General features: G+C 34.6%; 2 protein-coding genes across 2 annotated transcripts; one reads left to right on the top strand and one right to left on the bottom strand.

The window, feature by feature from the left end:
- Positions 1-225: 225 nt before the first annotated feature.
- Positions 226-7871, bottom strand: LOC130954421 (WAT1-related protein At1g44800-like). Its single transcript, XM_057881158.1, has 7 exons — positions 7564-7871; positions 6601-6663; positions 2300-2416; positions 1445-1700; positions 1007-1165; positions 756-907; positions 226-664 (listed from the first exon to the last, which is right to left on the bottom strand). Exons 1-7 carry the CDS (start codon positions 7764-7766, stop codon positions 451-453), a joined length of 1164 nt encoding a protein of 387 aa, XP_057737141.1. The 5' UTR covers positions 7767-7871; the 3' UTR covers positions 226-450.
- Positions 7872-14583: 6712 nt separating this feature from the next.
- Positions 14584-16260, top strand: LOC130957311 (uncharacterized). Its single transcript, XM_057884181.1, has one exon. The coding sequence runs from the start codon at positions 14584-14586 to the stop codon at positions 16258-16260; it is 1677 nt and encodes a 558-aa protein (XP_057740164.1).
- Positions 16261-21130: the final 4870 nt, after the last annotated feature.

Below are 21130 nucleotides of genomic sequence, written 5' to 3'. Positions count from 1 at the left end.
AAAAAATAATAAATAAATGCCGATTGAAATAATATGATCCATGAGTAATTTTTTATTCTGCTATGTTTTTATGATATTAGGACGTATTATTTAATCATTGTACTAAAATAAGCACCTATTAAAGATTAATCTTCACCTAACCATATATAATTTGTTGTGTAGCAGAGAATAATTAGAAAAAAAATAATAGAAGAATTAAGAAAAAGGGAAAAAATAGACTCAAAGTAACTTTAATTTGCATTATTATATTACCGATACTCTTCTGACTGCAAATTCATCCAAAAAGATTAAAAGAAAAACGAGTAAGAAATAAATAAGACTACAGCCATTAATATAGGTACTGGGAAAGATTTTTTCTACACAGGACAAAATCTTTCTCGACCTGATTTTTTCAGTAGGAAAATTTTATGGCACTAGTGAAAGTGCCTATTAGGATCTTTCATTTTTGTTTCAAATTTGCCCATTCTTCCCTGCTCTATCCATGATCTCACTAGGAACATTAACATCAATGTTTTCAAAAATGTTTGATCCTGATTTTGTGCTATCCCTTATTGGCAATTCTTGGCCCTCAACTTTCACTGCTTCTGTATTATTCACATTGTCTTTGCTTTTTCCCCATACCACAGTGTATAGCCCACAAACAATTACAATAGCTCCAATTACGCTGTAAATGAACAAGTTAGCATATTTATTAACTGAATAGTGTCTCAGACTCTCAGCAAGAACTAAACATAAGACTTTGATATGGAACTGACCTTCCAAGATGAATTTGCTCAGCCAAGACAATGGTACCCAATGCAGCAGTGATAATCATAATTAGAGGACTGAAAGAAGTCACAAAAACTGGTCCACGTTCCCTGGTCACAACTCCTTGTACATAATATGCAATTCCAGAACACACCACTCCCTGGTTGAAGAGCATTAAATTATTTATAAATTGAATCGCCATACTAATAATAATAATAATTGAATTAAACCAAGATAATAAGTCTAATATATAACTCACAGAATAAACACAAGCTAGAAGCCTTGAGTCCCAGCCAATGGACCAAACACTCATATCACGTTCAAAGATAAAGGTTGCAATTGCACCCTCAAAAATACCCAAAAAGCATATCCAAGATGTGAGTGAAAGCTCTGCTGGGTACATCTTCAAAGTCAAAGACTAAAATTCCACAAAATAGAAACACTACTAGTCAGAATCTTATATTAAATACAATAAAATTTGACTAAACTCTCCAAGCTAAATTTTTTATATGAAAAATCTGATATTTTATATGGATGTATCGGTAACCTATAAATATACAAAATATTGAGATGAATTACTGCAAATAATTTTGCTTTGTTAAATTCAAAAAGATTGAATTACAAACATTTTTTTACGAAACCCATTTTCATGTAATTCACTAATATGGGGCCGTATCTTAATTTACAATGAACTTACTTGCAAGATAAAGAAGCTAGCCCAACCACCACAACTTGCAATGAGCATGAGTGTGCCAATCACCCAGTTTTGTTCAGAAGGCTCAGTTCTTGAACCGCTACGACTATCATGGTGGATGTCTCCTCCTCCATGTCCCTTTATGAACTCAAGTGCTGGTCCTTTGTACAGGGTCATGATCATGGCTCCTGACACTGTCACTATTGTTCCAATTACCTTCGCTACGCTGTGAATCTTTCTCAAATTCACTGTCTCTAACCTGGTTAACAATAATAAGCAAAAATTGCAACAAGAATAATAATCTTGTTAGACATATATATATATATATATATATATATATATATATTATTAAAACATACATAGCTTACATATTCTTCTTGTTGCTCAACACAACTTACACAGGGAATATCATCACATTGATGGACAACATTATATGATTCAAAATTGTTATATATAATATGGTATATACTATGGTCATGTGTAAAATTAATTGAGTTTTATGCTTTAATTTCGATAAACTTAGGATATTAGTACACAACATCATGATATATACTAACGTTTTTGTCGGACATTTTATATCTGTTGAATTACATATTTCTTAATTAATTTAAAATTACATGTTTTAACCAAATAAGATCAAAGAAGGAAAAATAAATAAATAAACAAAATTGAAAAGAGAAAAAAGAATGGTGTGTTAATATTAGTTAAATTTTTTTTAGAATTTATAATTTAAAATTAAAATAAAAAAAGCCAACTTTCTAATATTACCCATGTTATATTAATGCCTATGCCGCAGCTGCTCATTAATAATCATGTTGTGGTGAACTAGTAGTTATTGGAGCTTCCATCAACAATTACCTGAAAATGAGAGCCATAACAAAAGTAATGGCTGGGAGGACATTAACAATGGCCGATGCAAACGTTGTTGAGGTGCTCTTCATACCCATGTTGTACAAATTTTGGTCAAGAACTGGCCTGTATGTTGTAAACAAATAAAATTAGCATTCCTCAAATAAATTTTTTATATATAATATAATGTAATATAACTATTTAGGTATTTTTATCCAAATAAGTATCGTTTGATTGATCTTATTGCTCATATTTTCTAAACAAAAAAGATTTAGTATAAGACAAAGAAAAATATATGTATAATTTATGCTTCAAATTTTAAAAGGATCTTGTATAAAGGATTTTTTTTTTATAATATAATGACTTATGCCCCTTTATTTAATAGTTTAAATTTTTCAATAAGTAATTTGATCATGATGGTTAAAAATGAAGTGTAATATATAACATGTATACTATCATTTCAAATAATGTGTAGGTTAATAATATATAGATCTAATAATAATCAAATCCATTAGGGAAAAAAGAAAATCTAGTACTTTGTGAATAGAAGTACAAAAGATGAAAAGATGGGCCAAGCTATTTCCTTCTTAGGCTAGATGACAGATTCCCATTGCTCATGGTATATAAATAATCAAGAATAATTCCGATTTGTCGAAGCATGTTGAACATTTTTTTTACAAATTTATGTTAAAGTTAGTAATGAAAAATAAATATAATTTCTATAAAGTTAATAAGACTATTTATATTATAAATTCGTTTCAAAACAATGAATTTAAATTTATTCTTATACAAAAAATATCTTGCCCATACAAGCATATTTTGTAGTCACCAAAAAAAAAAAAAAAAATACAAGCATATTTTGTTACATGAGTGAGATAGATGTAAATGAATCTCAAGGGTTTTATATCCATACTACTAGTGCGTGCTCCATATGCTCAACCAAGGGTGAATAGCTATAAATTATGTTCTTAATTAAGATGTTAGTAACGCTAGAATTATTTAGAGGTATAAATTAATCCTTTTATAGACCATGTTAACACGGCACCATGGACTTTCAGACCCTTTCGTTACGTGATCAAATTATTAAAAGGCCAAAACAAATTGAATTTGTTGGTAGGTGAGAAAATGAATGTTGGATACATTTGCATTTTTTGTTTTTTGTTAATGATTTTGACAGCACAATGTTTAATTTTAACTTTATTTTATTTTGAATTTCACAAAATATCGTATAAGTATTTATGGAATTTTATATTATAAAAATTAAATTAAAATTTAATATAAAATTCGTCATTCCAATTTTTGGTTTTATTTTAATATAATAATGCTATATAACAAAATTATAATATTTATTTAATGATTTTAATAGATATATAAATAATAGGATTTTATTCGTCTTTCTTTAAAATGATATTAGTATTTCTAAGGACTAAGGAGATATCAATATCATTTTAAAAATTATATCCAATATAAATTTTAATTTTAAATTAATTTAATTATTACAAAAGTCAAAATTGATACCCAAAAAGTATTACATTGAAGTTGCTCTGATGGTTCAATTCATATGGCAACTCTTTCACATTTAAGTTGCACGATAAATGTTTCAAAATGGGAAAAAGAATAAGTTTCCAAAATGAAAAAAAAAAAAACGTGTTTCCAAAATATATTTCATTCATTTTATTTTTTGAAAACAAAAAAGTAATAAAAAATGGATTTTCTTCAATATGATTTTATACGAGGACCGATGCTTTCGCCGTATTCGACAGTTATGATGTGATAATTGAGTTTCAGTATAATTTTAAAACAATTAATTTTGTATATGCATGTTTAGTTTAAATTAGTAGATATACATAAAACTAATTTTTTAACCACCAAAAGCCTAACAAGTTTAGCTATACTACTTGAGAAAGGAAAACGGACTCATTAATAAAAGTAAAATTCATTTATTCAATTATATATATAAATACACACCCATATAACTAATTAAAAATATTTTTTCTCTCGTCATTATATTATAATAAAAATTATTCATAGAAACGAAGAATTAAAAAAAAATTATTATTAGCTAAACAATTTATATTATTTTCAGGTATATAAATATAGTCATCCATAGAGAAAAATAAAATGAATAATGCTATATAACTAGCAAATATTATTATTTTTAGTCAATATTTGATCAATAATAATTTGCACTTATATTTATAGATATTTTGTATATGAAAAATATATAATTTGCATCTATATTTATCAGAATTTTGTACACATAAATTAATATTATTTGTACTCACGTTTCTCAGAGTTTATATACATATATTAGTAAAATTTATTTGTTAAAAATAATTTAGTGTTTATACTGACAAAATAATAGCCAAAAATACTAAAAATTACTGACATTCGAAAATTTTTCAAATAAAATATCAGAATAAATTACTATTTTAATCTCTAATATTTGGACTAAATCTTAATTTCACCTCTAATATTTAAAACGTTCTATTTGTATCCCAAATATTTTATTTTATCTTATTTTAATTTTTTAATAAAAAATATATTTTTTTAAAAATGTATCATTTTTCTTTAAATAAAATTATCCTTTTTCTTTAAATATTATTTTTTTCTTATATATTATTCTGTTATTACTTTTACTTTCAAATCAGAATAATCACCACCATAACCACTACAATTATAATATTTTGTCACTATTTAAAAAAAAAGTCATCTAATAATTATCACGTTATTTCAAAATTGTGAGTACCTATTAATTAGATTATACGGTGTCTATGATTATAGTAACTAAATAATTTTAATAATACTTAAAAATATTACAAAATTTAAAATTATATTTTTTATATTTTGATAATATTTTTATTTTTTAAACAAAAAGTATTATAAAATAAAAAATACGTCATTTTAATTTTAATAATATTTTATAATCATCGTATTTATAGACAACATATCATATATATCAGTATTATTAGAGAAAAATCTAAAAGTAAAAAAAAATTATTATTTTTAGACTATTTTTAATTGTTAGTAAAATTATTTTAGTATAAAATTCAATAATATATTTTTAATTTATATTTTAAATATTATTAATTAATTATTGATAAATAAATTTTATTCGTCCCGATAATTTTTATTGTTATTTTATTCAAAAAAAAAGGGTACCCTACCAGGTGATTTTGTGGTAGGTTGTTTTCCTCTGGATGACGTGTCCACTAATAAAGCTGGTGGGTCAACATGAGCATTATCGAGTTTTCGCATTTTCATAAAGTTCAGATTATAGATTATGGCATTATATGCGGAGGAGAATAACTTTGTGTTATTTTAACAAATTGTTTTAGGTAGGAGCTCAGATACAATCGACTTCACTTGAAATTAATAATTAAGAGTTGTTAAATAATTTAATTGATTTGACTAAATTTTCATCTAATACCTCTCAATTATTAACTTCACGTAAAATCGACCGCACTTGAATTTTCATCTTATTTTTAAGTTTTAAGTATGACACATATCATCAGAACCGGTTTTGCAGAATATAGCATCTGAATTCAATTACATTAAATCACAACTTGCTAGCTATATCGTGTCTAGCTAGCTAGCTCAAATATTTGGTGTTCTGCTAAGCAGCAAGAATATATTTGTCGTTCCATCTATTTAAAAAATAAATAAATTCAATATTGATTAATTTGGTATGTTAAAATGTGAATATATTTATATTTATATTTATTATTTGTCTAATATATTAAATTAGTCAAATGATAAAAGAAAGGAAAATATTGTTTAATTCATATATAAAAGGAATTAATAATGAATATTTTAAAAAATAAGAGCATATATTATTAGTTTTATTTTGAGTTAATAGTAAGTAAGTTACATATTTAATCTACAAAATTTTATTATAAATTTATAGATTTTTAAGAGAAAAAGTTACTAAGTAAATTCATTATATTGAAAACTTCCAGAAAGCTAATTAATTAAGTTACTAGTATGTTTTATCCTAAAATCTCCTTATAATTTCATCCTAAATAATTTTTTTAAAAAACTTATATAATATTTGTTCTTTCCTTTGACATTTACAAATTTATCCTAAAATTCATTAGGAAACAATCAGTTCTATTACTATTATTATTTGATTTGATTTGTTAAGATAAGGGCATATATTATAATTATAGGCATAGGTAGCTAGATGGAAAATGCATGCATGCATGCATTATTTTCACTTGGATGGTGTTTTCACATGGGCCCACGAAGAGAATGATATCAGAGAATAAAGAGTTTATTGATACGCGAAAAAAGGGTTTGAAGTGACTCACTCAAGGAAACCAAGCGCAGCTAACCTCAGGAAGATTGGCAGAGTCATCTTTGGCCTTATTTTCCTGAAAAATCAATTTCAATTAATAATCGAACGAAAAACGCTTCAAAATTAATACAATTTATTTATTTTTAATTCGTATTTAGTCATTAGTGTATTTTTATAAATTGATATTAAAAAAAAACTTAAATATACTAGTAGAATGTGTATACTAGCTAATATAAATAAAAATTGTTAGCCATTAAACTTTTCTCTTTAAAAAAAAAAACGAAAGACATTTACTTGTTTAGCTTATATTTTGTTAGGAGATAAAAATAGAGTTAAATTTTATCTAAATAATTTTTTTTTGTAAAAGTTACCTTTATTTTTATCACCCAACCAAAAGTTTTTACAAAAATATTATATTTTTATCAAAATCAATTATAAAATTAAGCATAATATATTTATATATAGATATGTGTTTAATATATTATTAATATATATATATATTTTATAAAAATAAATTAAATAATTTAGTTATTAATTTTAATGTATAAATAACATAGTTGAATCTTATCATGCTATAATAAGATGAAAATAAATTTGAGTCGACAGACTTTTGTTAATGTATGTTATTGGCTAAATATATATATGGAAATTAAAGATAGATGATTCATATATATTCACACGAAAAAAACAGTATGTACTGTAGTTAAAGGTTCTCGGTACTGGTTTTTGGGTTTTTTTTTTAAGGATGTCCTTTTTCTGTTACTAGGAATAAAGACTAATTTTCTTTTGTTTTTTCGTAATCAGGTACTTCCTAGAAGAATTGTAGTGTATCTTTATCACTACACTAACACTGATGTAGTTGAGAGAGAGAGAGAGAGAGAGAGAGAGAGAGAGAGAGAGAGAGAGAGAGAGAGAGAGAGAGAGAGAGAGAGAGAGAGAGAGAGAGAGAGAGAGAGAGAGAGAGAGAGAGAGAGACCTTTCAAGGAAAAAAGCAAAGGGAAGCATGATGAGTGTGGCAATAACATGACGGTATACAGAGAGAACCCAATGACTCATTCCATGTTTGAAAGAAACCATGGTGATGACATACATCCCAGAGTACCCAAACTGAAGCGAAACCATCGCAAGATATGGCTTCAACTTTTTCAACAACTTCCCCATACCATTTTGCTCCTCCATATCTGAATCTCTCTGTAGCACACTCACACTCACACTCACACAAACTCACCAAGAAGCTGTGTGTGTGTGTGTGTGTGTTTTGTTTATGAGTTTGTTGGTGACACTCTTGGGATGTAGAATGGCCTTCTTATAGGCCAAGAAAACAGAGAGCTAAATAATTACGGCAACAAAAATAATGATATCTATATCTCTTTGTTGTGTAATATAATAAAATTAAATTTTCAAATAATAATGTAATATGCTATAAAATTATTTATCTGTACAAACATATATGTCAAAATATGAAATGCATATAGATTTATATTTATAGTAATTTATAATAACTTTTTAAGAATATAATTAAATTTTATAAACAATATATATAATCAAACAATTTATTTTTATCATTGAAATACAAACAAAAGTGTAAATATATATTTATTATATAAAATTTGATTATTATACTATTAATAGTTTAAAGATATATATTGTATTATAAAAAAAATTATTTTTATAATTGATTATTTTATTTAAAAAAACACATGTATAAATATACTAAAATATATAATAACTAATTTATTTTATAAATATAAAAAACCCATTGCTAATTAAATATATGTACACAAGTAAAGGTAACAAGAAATGGTTGGGTCGAATACTCCTGTAATTATTTTTTATATGACAGATATTATTTTATAGAAGATAATATTCATCTTAACCTTTTAATTATTTATTAGAAATTAAATTCTTTGGCTTTCATTTTTTTAATTATTTTTTGCATATAAGTTATTTTTTATACAAATCTATACAAGTCATTTATATTCACGCGCGCATGTTCTTTTTCGTGCTGTCATTGCACGTTCTTCTTTTTCTTCTTCTTCTTTATTATTTTTCTGTTTCGTTATCATTGTCACCAACACCACTTCCTCCTCCTCCTCCTTCTTTTTTCATTGAAATTTTTTCTCCTTGATGAATCCATATTTAATGATAAATTTTGACTTGAATTGAGTGGATTTCATTATATAAACTCACATTTATATACTTGAATAGCATACTTTTGTGATTTCTCTCTAAATTGCACTTAAGTGTGAAAACATACTATTTTGTACTTAAATTGATTAATTCCACTTTTATTCCATTCGATGTCGTTATATGTTTTGTTGAGTGATTTCAGGTCAATTAGGCAAGAATGGCTTGAGAAAAGTGGAAGAAAATCATGCAAAATGGGAGAACATAAGTGTGCGTACGCACAAAATTTTGTACGTACGCACAAGGTAGAATTCAGTAAGTGTGCGTATACACACATCTGAGTGCGATCTGAGTGCGTGACTTCATTAAAAAGTCACATGGCTCGCGATTTGCGGGGTCTTTAGACCCAATTTTGGATGCCCAGAAGTTGAATGGAAGCTAGGGGAGAAACATTCCAAGACAACACCGAATAAATTTATTTAGTTTTTAGCATATTTTGAGTGATGTTTCTAGAGAGAGATAGGATTTTAGATTTAGGTTTCTTCTTATTTTAGAATTTAATTTTTACTTTCATTTAGTTTCATTTACAATTTCTTGTTCTTGTTTCATAGTTCTTGTAGTTTTCTTTTATTGTTACTCTCTTTATTTTGATACTCTTTATGTTAATACACTTTTGTTAATTTGGAGTTAATGCAATTTTGATGTTTTATATTTTTTAATGTTTATTTGAGTGATTGTTATTATTTCCTTTCAATTGGTAGTTATAGATTTTCATTATTGTAATTTATACTATTTTTCCTTTTATGCATGTTAGGTATTTAATAAAATGTCTCTTTCAATTTTAGTATAGAATTTTGTATTCTTGGCTTGGATTGGTAATTTGGAGACTCTTGAATTATCAAAATCTAGTGTTGATTGGTGATTGAGAATTGTTAGTTAGCTTGAAATCTACTAAAGCTAATTTTTTTATTAGGACTTGTGGACTAGAGTCAATTTTTCTCACTTGACTTTCCTTCAATTGTTAGAGGTTAATTGAGTGAGAGCAATAGACAATTTCTATCACAATTGAGGATGATAATGAGGATAGGAATTTCAATTTCCATCCCTTGCTAAGACCTTTTTTAGTTATATCCTTACTTTCTTATTATTTATATTTCTGATCTCATATCATAAAAACCCAAAAAAAATACTTCATAATCATTAACATGCACACTTTCTTGTAATTTTTTGAGAGAAGATCCGATATTTAAATACTCTCGGTTTTTATTGATTTTCACTTGTGACAAAATAATTAAACTTTGATTGAGAGTTATTTGTTGGTTTGGAACTATACTTTAACGGACTTATTTTGTAAAAATTCCTAACCGACAATTTTTCTTTGTCACTCCTCCTTCCTTTTCCTCCTTCTCCTTCATCATCAGTTATCTCGTTGTTCAAGATAATGAATAATTCAAGTTCATATTGTCAATTGAACTAGAATGAAATTGATTATTGTCCAATCAAATGGTTGAGGTGTAGTTCGATTCTAGTTAATTTTTTAGTTAGTAGTTTATGATTATGTAGGTGGATAATGTTTCATCGTTGATGGTTTGAATTGAATGTAACGTAAAAGTATTGCATTAAAGAAAATATTTTTCTGTACTTGCAGCAAATTTGGGTGTAACACAAAGATATTTGAATGTATTGTTTAAGAATTTTCGGTGTATGTGTGCTGATAAGTTCTGCATAATTCAAAATTCTTATTCTCCATCCTCCTCATCTTCTGCTGCTTCTTCTTCTTCTTCTTTTTATCATCATCATCATCTTCTTCTTTTTTTTTCTTATTCATCTTTTTTTTTCTTGTTTTATCTTCTCAAGTTTTTTTTTATTTTACTCTTTTAACAAGAATAAAAACAAAAAAATCAAATAAAGAAGAAGAAGAAACACACAATGCTGCAAAATTACTTGAAAGATGATGAACTTACATTTATTCAACTAAAAGAAAGACAGAAATAAGGAAAAAAAGAAGAAAGAAAAAATGCAGCATTAGAGAAAACATGTTTCTGTATTTGCAGCAAATCGGGTGTATCACAAAGATATTTATGTATAACACGAAGATATTCGAGTGTATTGTTTAAGAATTTCGGTGTATGTGTGCTAATAAGTTCTGCATAATTCAAAACTCTTCCTCTTCATCCTCCTCATCTTCTGCTAGTTCTTCTTCTTTTTTTCATCATCATCACCATCTTCTTCTTTTTTCTTATTCATCTTTTCCTTTTTATTTTACTTTCTCAAGTTTTTTCTTGTTTTACTCTTTTAATAAGAATAAAAAAATCAAACAAAGAATAAGAAGAAACATATAATGCTGCAAAATTACTTGAAAGAGGATGAACTTGCATTCATTCAACTAAAAGAAAGAAAGAAATAAGGAAAAAAAGAAGAAGAAAAAGAAATGCAGCATTAGAGGATACATTTTTCTGTATTTGCAGCAAATTTGAGTGTAACATGAAGATATTTGGGTGTAACACGAAGATATTCGAGTGTATTGTTTAAAAATTTTCGGTGTATGTGTGCTGATATGTTCTGTATAATTCAAAACTCTTCCTCTTTCTCCTCCTAATCTTCTACTACTTCTTCTTCTTCATCTTCTTATTTCATATTCTCATAATTTTTTTTGGAAGAAAAAATTAAATAAAGAAAAAAAGAATACATAATGTTACAAAATCAATAGAAAGAGAAGGAAGAAAAAAATGTAGCAACAATAACAGTAATAAAAGTAATAAAAACAAACGACAATAAAGATGAAACATATGAAAAAAAAAGAAGGAAAAACACAAAAAAAAAGAAGAAAAAAAAAGAAAAAGAAAAATGCTGAATACAAAAAAAACAATGTGATTTTACGCTCGCATTATATAAGTCACTTGTATGATAATATTCTTCTTTTTTTTTTCTCTTTACCTTTTTTTGCGTTTATTTATTATACAAGACTATACCTAAAAATGTAGATGGTAGTTTGTTCTGCTGATAATGGATTGGGTATCCGTGGATCCAGTAGAATAGTAAGGTTGAACTTTTGGAACGGTAAGATAATACTTGTAATAACACTTCGACATTTAAATTAGAGAATTAAAGAGGTAAAAAATAAGTATATAAAATAAAATGATTATATCTAAAAAATAGTTGAACTCTTCTTTTATAAATGGCATAAATTATCTTATCTTAAGATAAAGAAATTTCGCTATCTAAAAATTTAACAAATTTATTAAAATTTAAAATTATCTTAGATGACCCAAATTACAGAAGACCCATCAGAATCCAAATAATCATGTCCGTAACATTTATCAACATACTAAAAATTATCATAAAATTATTTATTCCAAACTAAAAGTTTAATATGTATCCAAAGTGATGTACGGTTTTGTTAACAACCGAATGGAAATTAGATTTAGTGCTTTATCTGTCATGACGCATGCAAATATTAAAGGGCTAACTAAAAGCTATGTTCAGGTGTTCAGTAAGATTATTTATATATGCAATGGCTGGTATATATGCTTTCGAACGGATTCAGATAGATGGTTAAAAATTTAAAATTAATCACCTAGTTACGGCTTAGTTTTCACCTCTTTAGTAATAACGTACTTATCAAAGATATACTTATCACGAGATGAACACTATAAATATGAGATTGAATTATTAATACTATTAATATTAAATTATTTTAAAGAATAATCTAATTATAAGTTTTTTAGTTTTTTAAAAAATTAAAATCCCGAGTATAATTAACTTGTAGAATTTATGTATATATAAATTTAGTATATTTTAATTATTAGATTTATGAAATCTGTATCCTTTCAAAAAATTTATGAATTCAGTTTTGTAAAACAAATTTTCAAAATTAACTCTTAAATTTAATAATCTTAAGATTTTCATTATAATAAAATCATATATATTTTTATTTAGAACGTTAAAATTGAATTCTAAAAAGAAAATATATATGGAGAATCAATATTTAGTTAGTTAATATTAGTCAATTTTAAAAATTAAATATATAATTTAAAATTTAAGATTAATAATTTATAATTTAGGATTTAAAATAAAAAAATTAAAAAATTGTCTCATATTAAATAAAAAAATGTTAATTTTCTGTCATTACTCGTTCTACAAATATTTGAAGTTACGACATTCATATCAAACATGTATATATATGAAGTTACTCATCCGGATCCATATATAGATAGATATGTATTATGTCGTCATAGTCCTTAATCATCAATAATGATTTGGGATATCATATAGGAAGTGTACTTATGTGTCTCACACTCAAAGTTATCTAGTATTATTGAGAAGAGAACTCATTTTTCTCACAACATCCATTATTCGATATGTCAACGTCTCTAATTAATATGGAGTATGCTGTATATTTTTGGTTTATAATATTATTATTTACAATTATTGTGTCTCTAAGTGAAGGCTGACATAACACGAGTCACGATCAACTATCAACTATATGAATTCCTAATAGAAAAGCTCGTTTATGTAATGTAACGTTTCAAAACTTAGTGCGAGTGACGTGGGGAGGAGTCATTCACGAGATACCGCAAATGGTGGTGGTGGTGGTGGGTGGGATTTATTAAAGACATACATGGGACATTATGTAACGAAAATTTGTTAGATAAATACAAGATTAACATACATTCTTCTTCCTTTAATTTTTTGTTTCGTTTTGTTTCTTCACAGATTCCATAAAGCTTGAAAAAGTTCAAGAATTAATTTATATAGATACAAGTGAAAATTAATTCGACTCTTGTAGGATTTGGCAAATCAAAATAATTTGTCTAAATAATTAATTTATATCACGTTTGTTATTTATGAAACCTATTTAATCTATTAAAACCTATAAATAAAGGTCAAAATAATGTGTCTTTATACGTTTTCACAAAAAAATAAAAAATAAAAAACAAAGTGTTACGTATCCGGTTCATGGATCCCACGCTCCGAAAGGTCTTCGGACCCGGTTACCCGGGTCCCGACCATATCGCGCCTCTAGAAGGCCCGGAATCGGCTCACTAGAGCTCTTAACCAACTTTCGAATTCAAACGTCTTCCTTATCTTAGCCAAACAAGATAAGATAAGATAGGTACCATCACCTATAAATAAAGGACTCAGGTCCCTCTAGGTATTCATTCATTCCTCACACCTTATACCTCTCAGATCCATTCTGACTTAAGCGTCAGAGTGTCTTTGCAGGTACCATCTCCACTGCTCCAATCGAACAATCCGGCACCCGCCTTGACCCGCAAGTTCCCGATCCACTCTTCAACCCGTACCAGAGACATCTCATATATTGGCGCCGTCTGTGGGAACTTACGCCGGTCAAGCCGTAATGGCGGACGAACTGGAAGAACACTCCATAAGCCATCAAGATAACTCCTGAACAAGAAATCTAACTCCCGAACACCAAGAAGCCGCGCTCCACGGAAGAATAACCAGCACCGTCCACCGGACCGACCCAGTGCACAACGGACCCAACCTCGCCGGACCACGACACCCCGAAAACACGGGGGACAAGGCAGCCCAAATAATCCAAGAGCTCTGTCTACGAGTGCAAGAACTCGAGGGCAGAATCGTTACCAAGAAAAAATACAACACCGAGAACGGAAGTCACACGACCTCCAGATCAAGATCCCATCGCGGCAGGTCGCTAGACCGACAAAATAACAGAAGGAACAACCGAAGTATCTCCCGCGATCCCAGACATGGAAGATCGCCAAATCAGCGACACAGTAAGAGGCATAACCGCAGCACCTCCCGAGACCCAATCCATCAACACGACACGGACGAGGACCGACGACATCGAGAAACCAAACGCACAAGAAATGACCACATAATAATGGGGGCCACGCCTTTCACTGAAAGGATTCTAAGAGCAAAACTCCCTAAAGGTTTCGATAAACCCACCGACATGAAATACGATGGAACCAAGGATCCCCAAGAATACCTAACGGCCTTCGAGGCCAGAATGAACCTCGAAGGGGCCGCCGACGCGGTTCGGTGCAGAGCTTTCCCAGTAACCCTAGTCGGGCCGGCGATCAAATGGTTCAATGCCCTCTCCAACGGGTCTATAACCGGCTTCCACGACATCTCGCAGAAATTTCTGGCCCAATTCACCTCCAGGATCACTAAAGCCAAACACCCTATCAGCCTATTAGGAGTCACGCAGAAACAAGACGAATCTACAAGAAAATACCTCGACCGTTTCAATGATGAATGTCTAACAATCGACGGACTCACGGACTCCATCGCAAGCCTCTGCCTAACCAACGGACTCATGAACGAGGACTTCCGCAAGCACCTCACTACCAAACTAGTATGGACCATGCACGAGATCCAGAGCGTCGCTAAGGACTACATAAACGACGAGAAAGTCAGCCAAGTCGTAGCCGCCAATAAGCGGCAGCACGACAACACCCAACACGGTAACCCGACACCTCGGTATAATCCCTCACCCCGAAAAGGCCAGAAGGACCATCCCAAGCCAACAAGCACAAATCGACCACCCCGAATCGGCAAATTCTCTAACTACACACCTCTGACAGCCCCGATTACCGAAATATACCACCAAATAGCAGATCGTGGTATTATCCTGAAAGCCCGACAACTCAAAGAAAGAACTGTCGGCAACAAAACCCTTTACTGCGATTACCACTGTGGTCACGGGCACAGGACACAAGACTGTTTTGACCTAAAGGATGCCCTCAAGCAATCCATAAGAGACGGCAAGCTCCCTGAGTTTGTCAAAATTATCAGAGAACCAAAACGCACTGAAAGGGATAGGTCACTGGAGAGAGAAGGACGCAACCCAAGAACACAAGGACAACCCCCCTGGGGAAGCCCAGAAGAAGACCCGACCATAATAGTAAACATCATTACAGGCAAGGATACACCAGGCAAGTCAAAATCAGAACTAAAAAAGGACCTCAAAGTCCTGGCAGTCGGGAACCAAACCCCACCCATCACTACCAACAACGCGATCACCTTCCTACCCGAGGATTGCCAACACGGCACCTCGGCTGAAGACACCCCTTTCGTCATCTCGGCAAAAATTGGGACAGGGCTAGTACGAAGGATACTAGTGGACACAGGCGCAGACTCTAACATCCTTTTTAGAGGAGCTTTTGACAAACTCGGACTCCGCAACGACAACCTCCAAACACATCGTAACGGCGTCACGGGACTCGAAGACAACTTCCTCAAACCAAACGGCTCCATCACCCTTCCCCTTACCATTGGAACGGGACGCCAAAGGAAGACGATCCTATCCGAATTCGTGGTCCTCAAAGACTCCACCGCCTACAACGTCATCCTCGGAAGAAAAACAATCAACGATCTCTCCGCCGTCATCTTCACAAAGTACCTCTTCATGAAGTTTACAACGGAAGATGGCTCCATCGGTACCATCCACGGCGACCAAGAAATCGCGGCAGAATGCGATAACACGAGCCTTGCTCTACAAAAAAAGTCCTGCGACACGGCCGACATATTCCTAGCCGACCTGGATGCCCGATAGGACGGCCAGCCCAGGCCGGAACCAGAAGGCGACATGGAAAAACTACAAATAGGGCGGACCAAAGACGAGTACACTTTCATCAACAGGAACCTCCCGTACGACCTCAAATCGGATCTCTCCCAACTCCTAAAACAGAACAGAGACTTATTCGCATTCACACCAGCCGACATGCCAGGTATAGACCTCGCCCTGATGTCCCACCGGCTGGCAGTGGACCCCAAAGCCAAACCTGTGGCACAAAGAAGACGGAAAATTTCACCTGACCGAGCAGCCGAGGTCAAAAGACAAGTCAAATCTCTACTCGAAGTAAACTTTATTCGGGAACTACCCTATACGATATGGCTAGCGAACGTCGTACTAGTCAAAAAGTCTAATGGCGAATGTGCGTCGACTACACGGACCTAAACAAAGCCTGTCCAAAAGATGCCTTCCCCCTACCAAACATCGACGGATTAGTAGATGCCGCATCCGGCCACCGATACCTAAGCTTCATGGACGCATACTCTGGATACAACCAGATACCCATGCACTGACCTGACGAGGAAAAGACAGCTTTCATCACCCCCGAAGGAACGTACTGCTACACAGTCATGCCCTTCGGCCTAAAAAACGCCGGAGCCACCTACCAAAGGCTCGTCAACAAGATATTCCAGAACCTATTTGGGACCAAATTAGAAGTATACATAGACGACATGCTCGCCAAAACCAAATCCGGTGAACAACTCATCAGCGATCTCGAACTCATCCTGAACACCCTACGGAAGCACCAGATGCGCCTTAACCCGACAAAGTGCGCCTTCAGAATGGAAGCAGGCAAGTTCCTCGGCTTCATGATTACACAGCGAGGGGTAGAGGCTAACCCCGAAAAATGCCGAGCCATCCTCGAAATGACAAGCCCGAGAAATCTCAACGACATCCAAAAGCTCACCGGCCGACTCACTGCACTATCCTGCTTCCTCGGGGCATCGGCACAAAAAGCAATCCCTTTCTTCAAGCTGATTAAGAAAGGAACCCCCTTCAGATGGGAAACAAGTTGCGAAGAGGCATTCCAACACTTCAAAAAAGTCCAATCAGAACCACCAGTCCTCGCCAAACCCCAAACCAGTGAAACTCTTTACTTATACCTTTCTATAATGGAAGAAGCACTCGCAGCGGCACTCATCCGTGAAGACAAGGGCCGAGAACAACAACCTATCTACTTCATAAGCAAAGTTTTTCAAGAGACAGAAACTTGCTATTCACGCCTAAAAAAGCTAGCCCTTACACTCCTCACGGCCTCCCGGCGCCTGCGACAATACTTCCAGGCCCACCCCGTGACGGTTCGGACCGACCAAGCGGTCAAGCAGGTACTACAAAAGCCCGATCTAGCAGGAAGAATGCTAGCATGGTCCATCAAGCTATCTCAATTCCAAATAACCTTCGAACCCCGGAACGCAATTAAAGCGCAGGCCATGACCGATTTTGTCGCTGAAATGACACCGGGAAACTCCACCCCCGAATCGTGGAAACTACACGTCGACGGTTCATCGAACGTCACTTTCGGAGGAGCCGGAGTGATACTCGAAAGTCAAAATGGGGTTACAATTGAACAGTCTGTACGCTACGAATTTCCGGTTTTAAACAACTAAGCGGAATACGAGGCCCTCTTAGCAGGCCTGATTCTAGCTAAGGAGGTCGGAACAAAAACCTTGGAAGTATGCACCGACTCACAGGTGGTCAGTTCCCAAATCAACGGAGACTACCAAATACGGTACCCCCTACTCCAGCAATACCTCACCAAAGTAAACAAGCTAAAAGAGGAATTCGATTGCATAACCATACAACACGTCCCCAGGGAATGAAATACCAGGGCAGACCTCCTCTCCAAACTTGCCAGCACCAAACCAGGACATGGCAATAGGTCGCTAATCTAGGAAGTCGTTAGAACACCATCCATATCAACCACAACTGACGCCGTTCTAACACTTTCAAACGAAAGATCATGGACCCACCCCATCCTACAATACCTCCTCAACGGGACGCTACCCGAGGACCCCAAGGAGGCGAAACGAACAAAAAGAGAAACCACTAATTACACCGTCGTCTCAGGACAACTATACAAATGAGGACTCTCGCAACCCCTTCTCAAATGCGTCGAACCCATGGACACGGAATACATACTCCGCGAAATCCACGAAGGCTGTTGTGGCCACCACATCGGGGGCAAAACCCTAGCCCAAAAAGTCATCCGAGCCGGGTACTTCTGGCCCTCAGTTATCCAGGACTCCGCGCAACTAGTAAAAAGCTACAGCGAATGCCAGAGGCACGTTGACATCCACCAGGCCGCCCCCCACCAGCTCAACGTCATAACGGCAGAACGACCATTCGGAACATGGGGTATCGACCTCGTCGGACCTTTTCCGACGGCACCCGGCCAACTCCGATACCTAATCGTCGCCAAAGACTATTACACTAAATGGATCGAGGCTGAACCCCTGGCCACCATCACGGTAACCCAATGCCGAAAATTCTTCTGGAGACAGATCATAACTCGGTTCGGGATCCTAGAGATCGTAATCTCGGACAACGGAACCCAATTCACCGACAAAAAGTTCAAAGATTTCCTGGAGGGGCTACATATATCACATCGCTTCAGTTCGGTAGAACACCCCCAAACAAACGGACAGGTAGAATCCGCGAACAAAATAATCGTCAAAGGACTAAAAAAAGGGCTCGACGAAGCCAAAGGACTATGGGCCGACGAACTCAGATCAGTCTTGTGGTTATACCGAACAACCCCCCAAACGGCTATCGGGGAAACCCCTTTCCGCCTAACATACGGCATAGAAGCGATTATCCCAGTAGAAATCGGAGACCCAAGCCCTAGAAGAACGATAGGAGGAAACGACGAAGCGGCAGAACGAGACCTCATTGACGAAGTGAAAAGCATAGCCCACATCAGAGAACTAGCCTTAAAACAAAGAATCAGCCTAAGGTATAACCACGGCGTGATCCGACGAGAATTCGCGATCGACGACCTCGTCTTACGACGAAACGACATCAGCGCCCCAACCCCAGGAGAAGGAAAACTCACCCCTAACTGGGAGGGACCCTACAAAGTCAAGGCAACAATTGGGAAAGGAGCATACAAGCTCGAACGACTCAACGGCGACGAGATCCCAAGGACCTGGAACACCGCCAATCTTCAACGATACTACACATAAGCCGACCCCCTAAACTCCCCTTTTATTTTCATATTACTTTCCTGTTATTCCCTTTTTGTTTCAATTTTTGTTTTCATAAGTCTCGATTCTGGGTACTCTTTCCCGCCATAAACGGAGGGTTTTAACGAGGCCCAAACGTCAAACTTTCAATATACCCTTTGATTTTCTTTATTCATATATTCTCTAAACTCGGAATAAAAATCACGGCCACAACTGGGAGACTGATCACCCCCAAGGCCCGAAAAATGGATATCCACAAAAACGAAACACACGGCGAGCCACCCACCCCAAATAAATGATAGATAAGGCCAAAAACGGCTTAAAAATAGAAAAGCCCGAACGGCCGAAACCATCAAAAAACAAATTCGTACAAAGTCACGAAACCATTGTCACACGACCACACGGCCACACGGCCAAGAAACCATCAAAGCAAAAAATACAAAATCCAAAACAAGCAGATATAATCATAGCTACTCAAGTTTTACAATCTGACCATCACGGACAGTCTTGAAAGCTTCCATCACAGACACATCAGCGCCGGGTGCCAACACTAAAGCCTGAGCTTTCATCGTCTCCTCGGTAGCAGCAACAGCTTCCTTCACATCGGCAAGCAACACGTCATTCTCCTCCCTCAAACCCACGACCTCCACTTTCAGTGCGGCCACCTCATCTTTCAAAACACCAACATCAGAAAGGAGCACGGCAGCCCGAGACTCAGCATCCGAACCCTTCCTCCGCTCCTCCCCAAGTTGAGACAGAAGAGAAGTCTCAACCTCGGAAAGGCGAAGGATTTCGGCACTAGACTCCTCGGATGCCTCCACGACCTTCTCCCTCACCGATTCAGCTTCCGCAAGCAGCCCCTTCAACCTCGCCACCTCAGCCTGAGATTGACGCAATTTCTTGTCTAGAAGACCCACCTGAGCCATCACCGGCTCAGCCTTCCGAACAATCACAGCGGACCGGAGAAGGGAACGGTAAAGCGACTTTGCCTGGAAAGTCACATCGCATTCACGAACGAAGTCTTCCGTACCAGGCATAAGATACTCATCGATGAAGGCCGGAGTGTCGAAACGATGGTCCATCACAGACGGAACCGCACCATCCCCCTCCATCACATTCTCGCTATCAGCATCCTCCGATCTCCTTCGCTTCTGGGAACCACCCTCCGGCGACATAACCACCACATCATCCTCAACCTCCACACCCTGACCCGACCCTTGGGTGCCACCCTCAGTCAACACCAAGTCCTCAGAAGCAACTCTCGCATCATCAGTAGGACGGAAAGTCGGAGTGGAGGGAGAACCACCAGAAGGAGCCCCCGGAGACAAATGAGCTTTCAGCCTAGCCAAAGTCGTCAAACCCCCAGCCATCTCAACTATAAGAAAGACCATAAAAAGAAAAAAGCATAAGTACAAAAAAAAGGAGGAGAAAAGCATCACATACCAACATAAGCCCGACAAGCAACCGGGTCACCCATCACATCCCTAGGATTAAGAGGACGCTCCCCGAACAACTGCCACAAGACAAGGGCGACATCCCGATCCTCCGCAGACAAAAATTCCTGCGTCACCCGAGTAAGAACGGACGGCCCCGCACCGAAATTCCAGTAGGTGGGGAACCGCCGCTCACCCTCCAAAGTTAACCAAAACAGGTGATGTCCCCCGACA

Source organism: Arachis stenosperma, chromosome 10 (genome assembly GCF_014773155.1).
Source record: "Arachis stenosperma cultivar V10309 chromosome 10, arast.V10309.gnm1.PFL2, whole genome shotgun sequence".
Lineage (NCBI taxonomy): Eukaryota > Viridiplantae > Streptophyta > Magnoliopsida > Fabales > Fabaceae > Arachis > Arachis stenosperma.
Note: the sequence above shows the minus strand (reverse complement) of the source record. Positions and strands in the feature narration are given on the sequence as shown.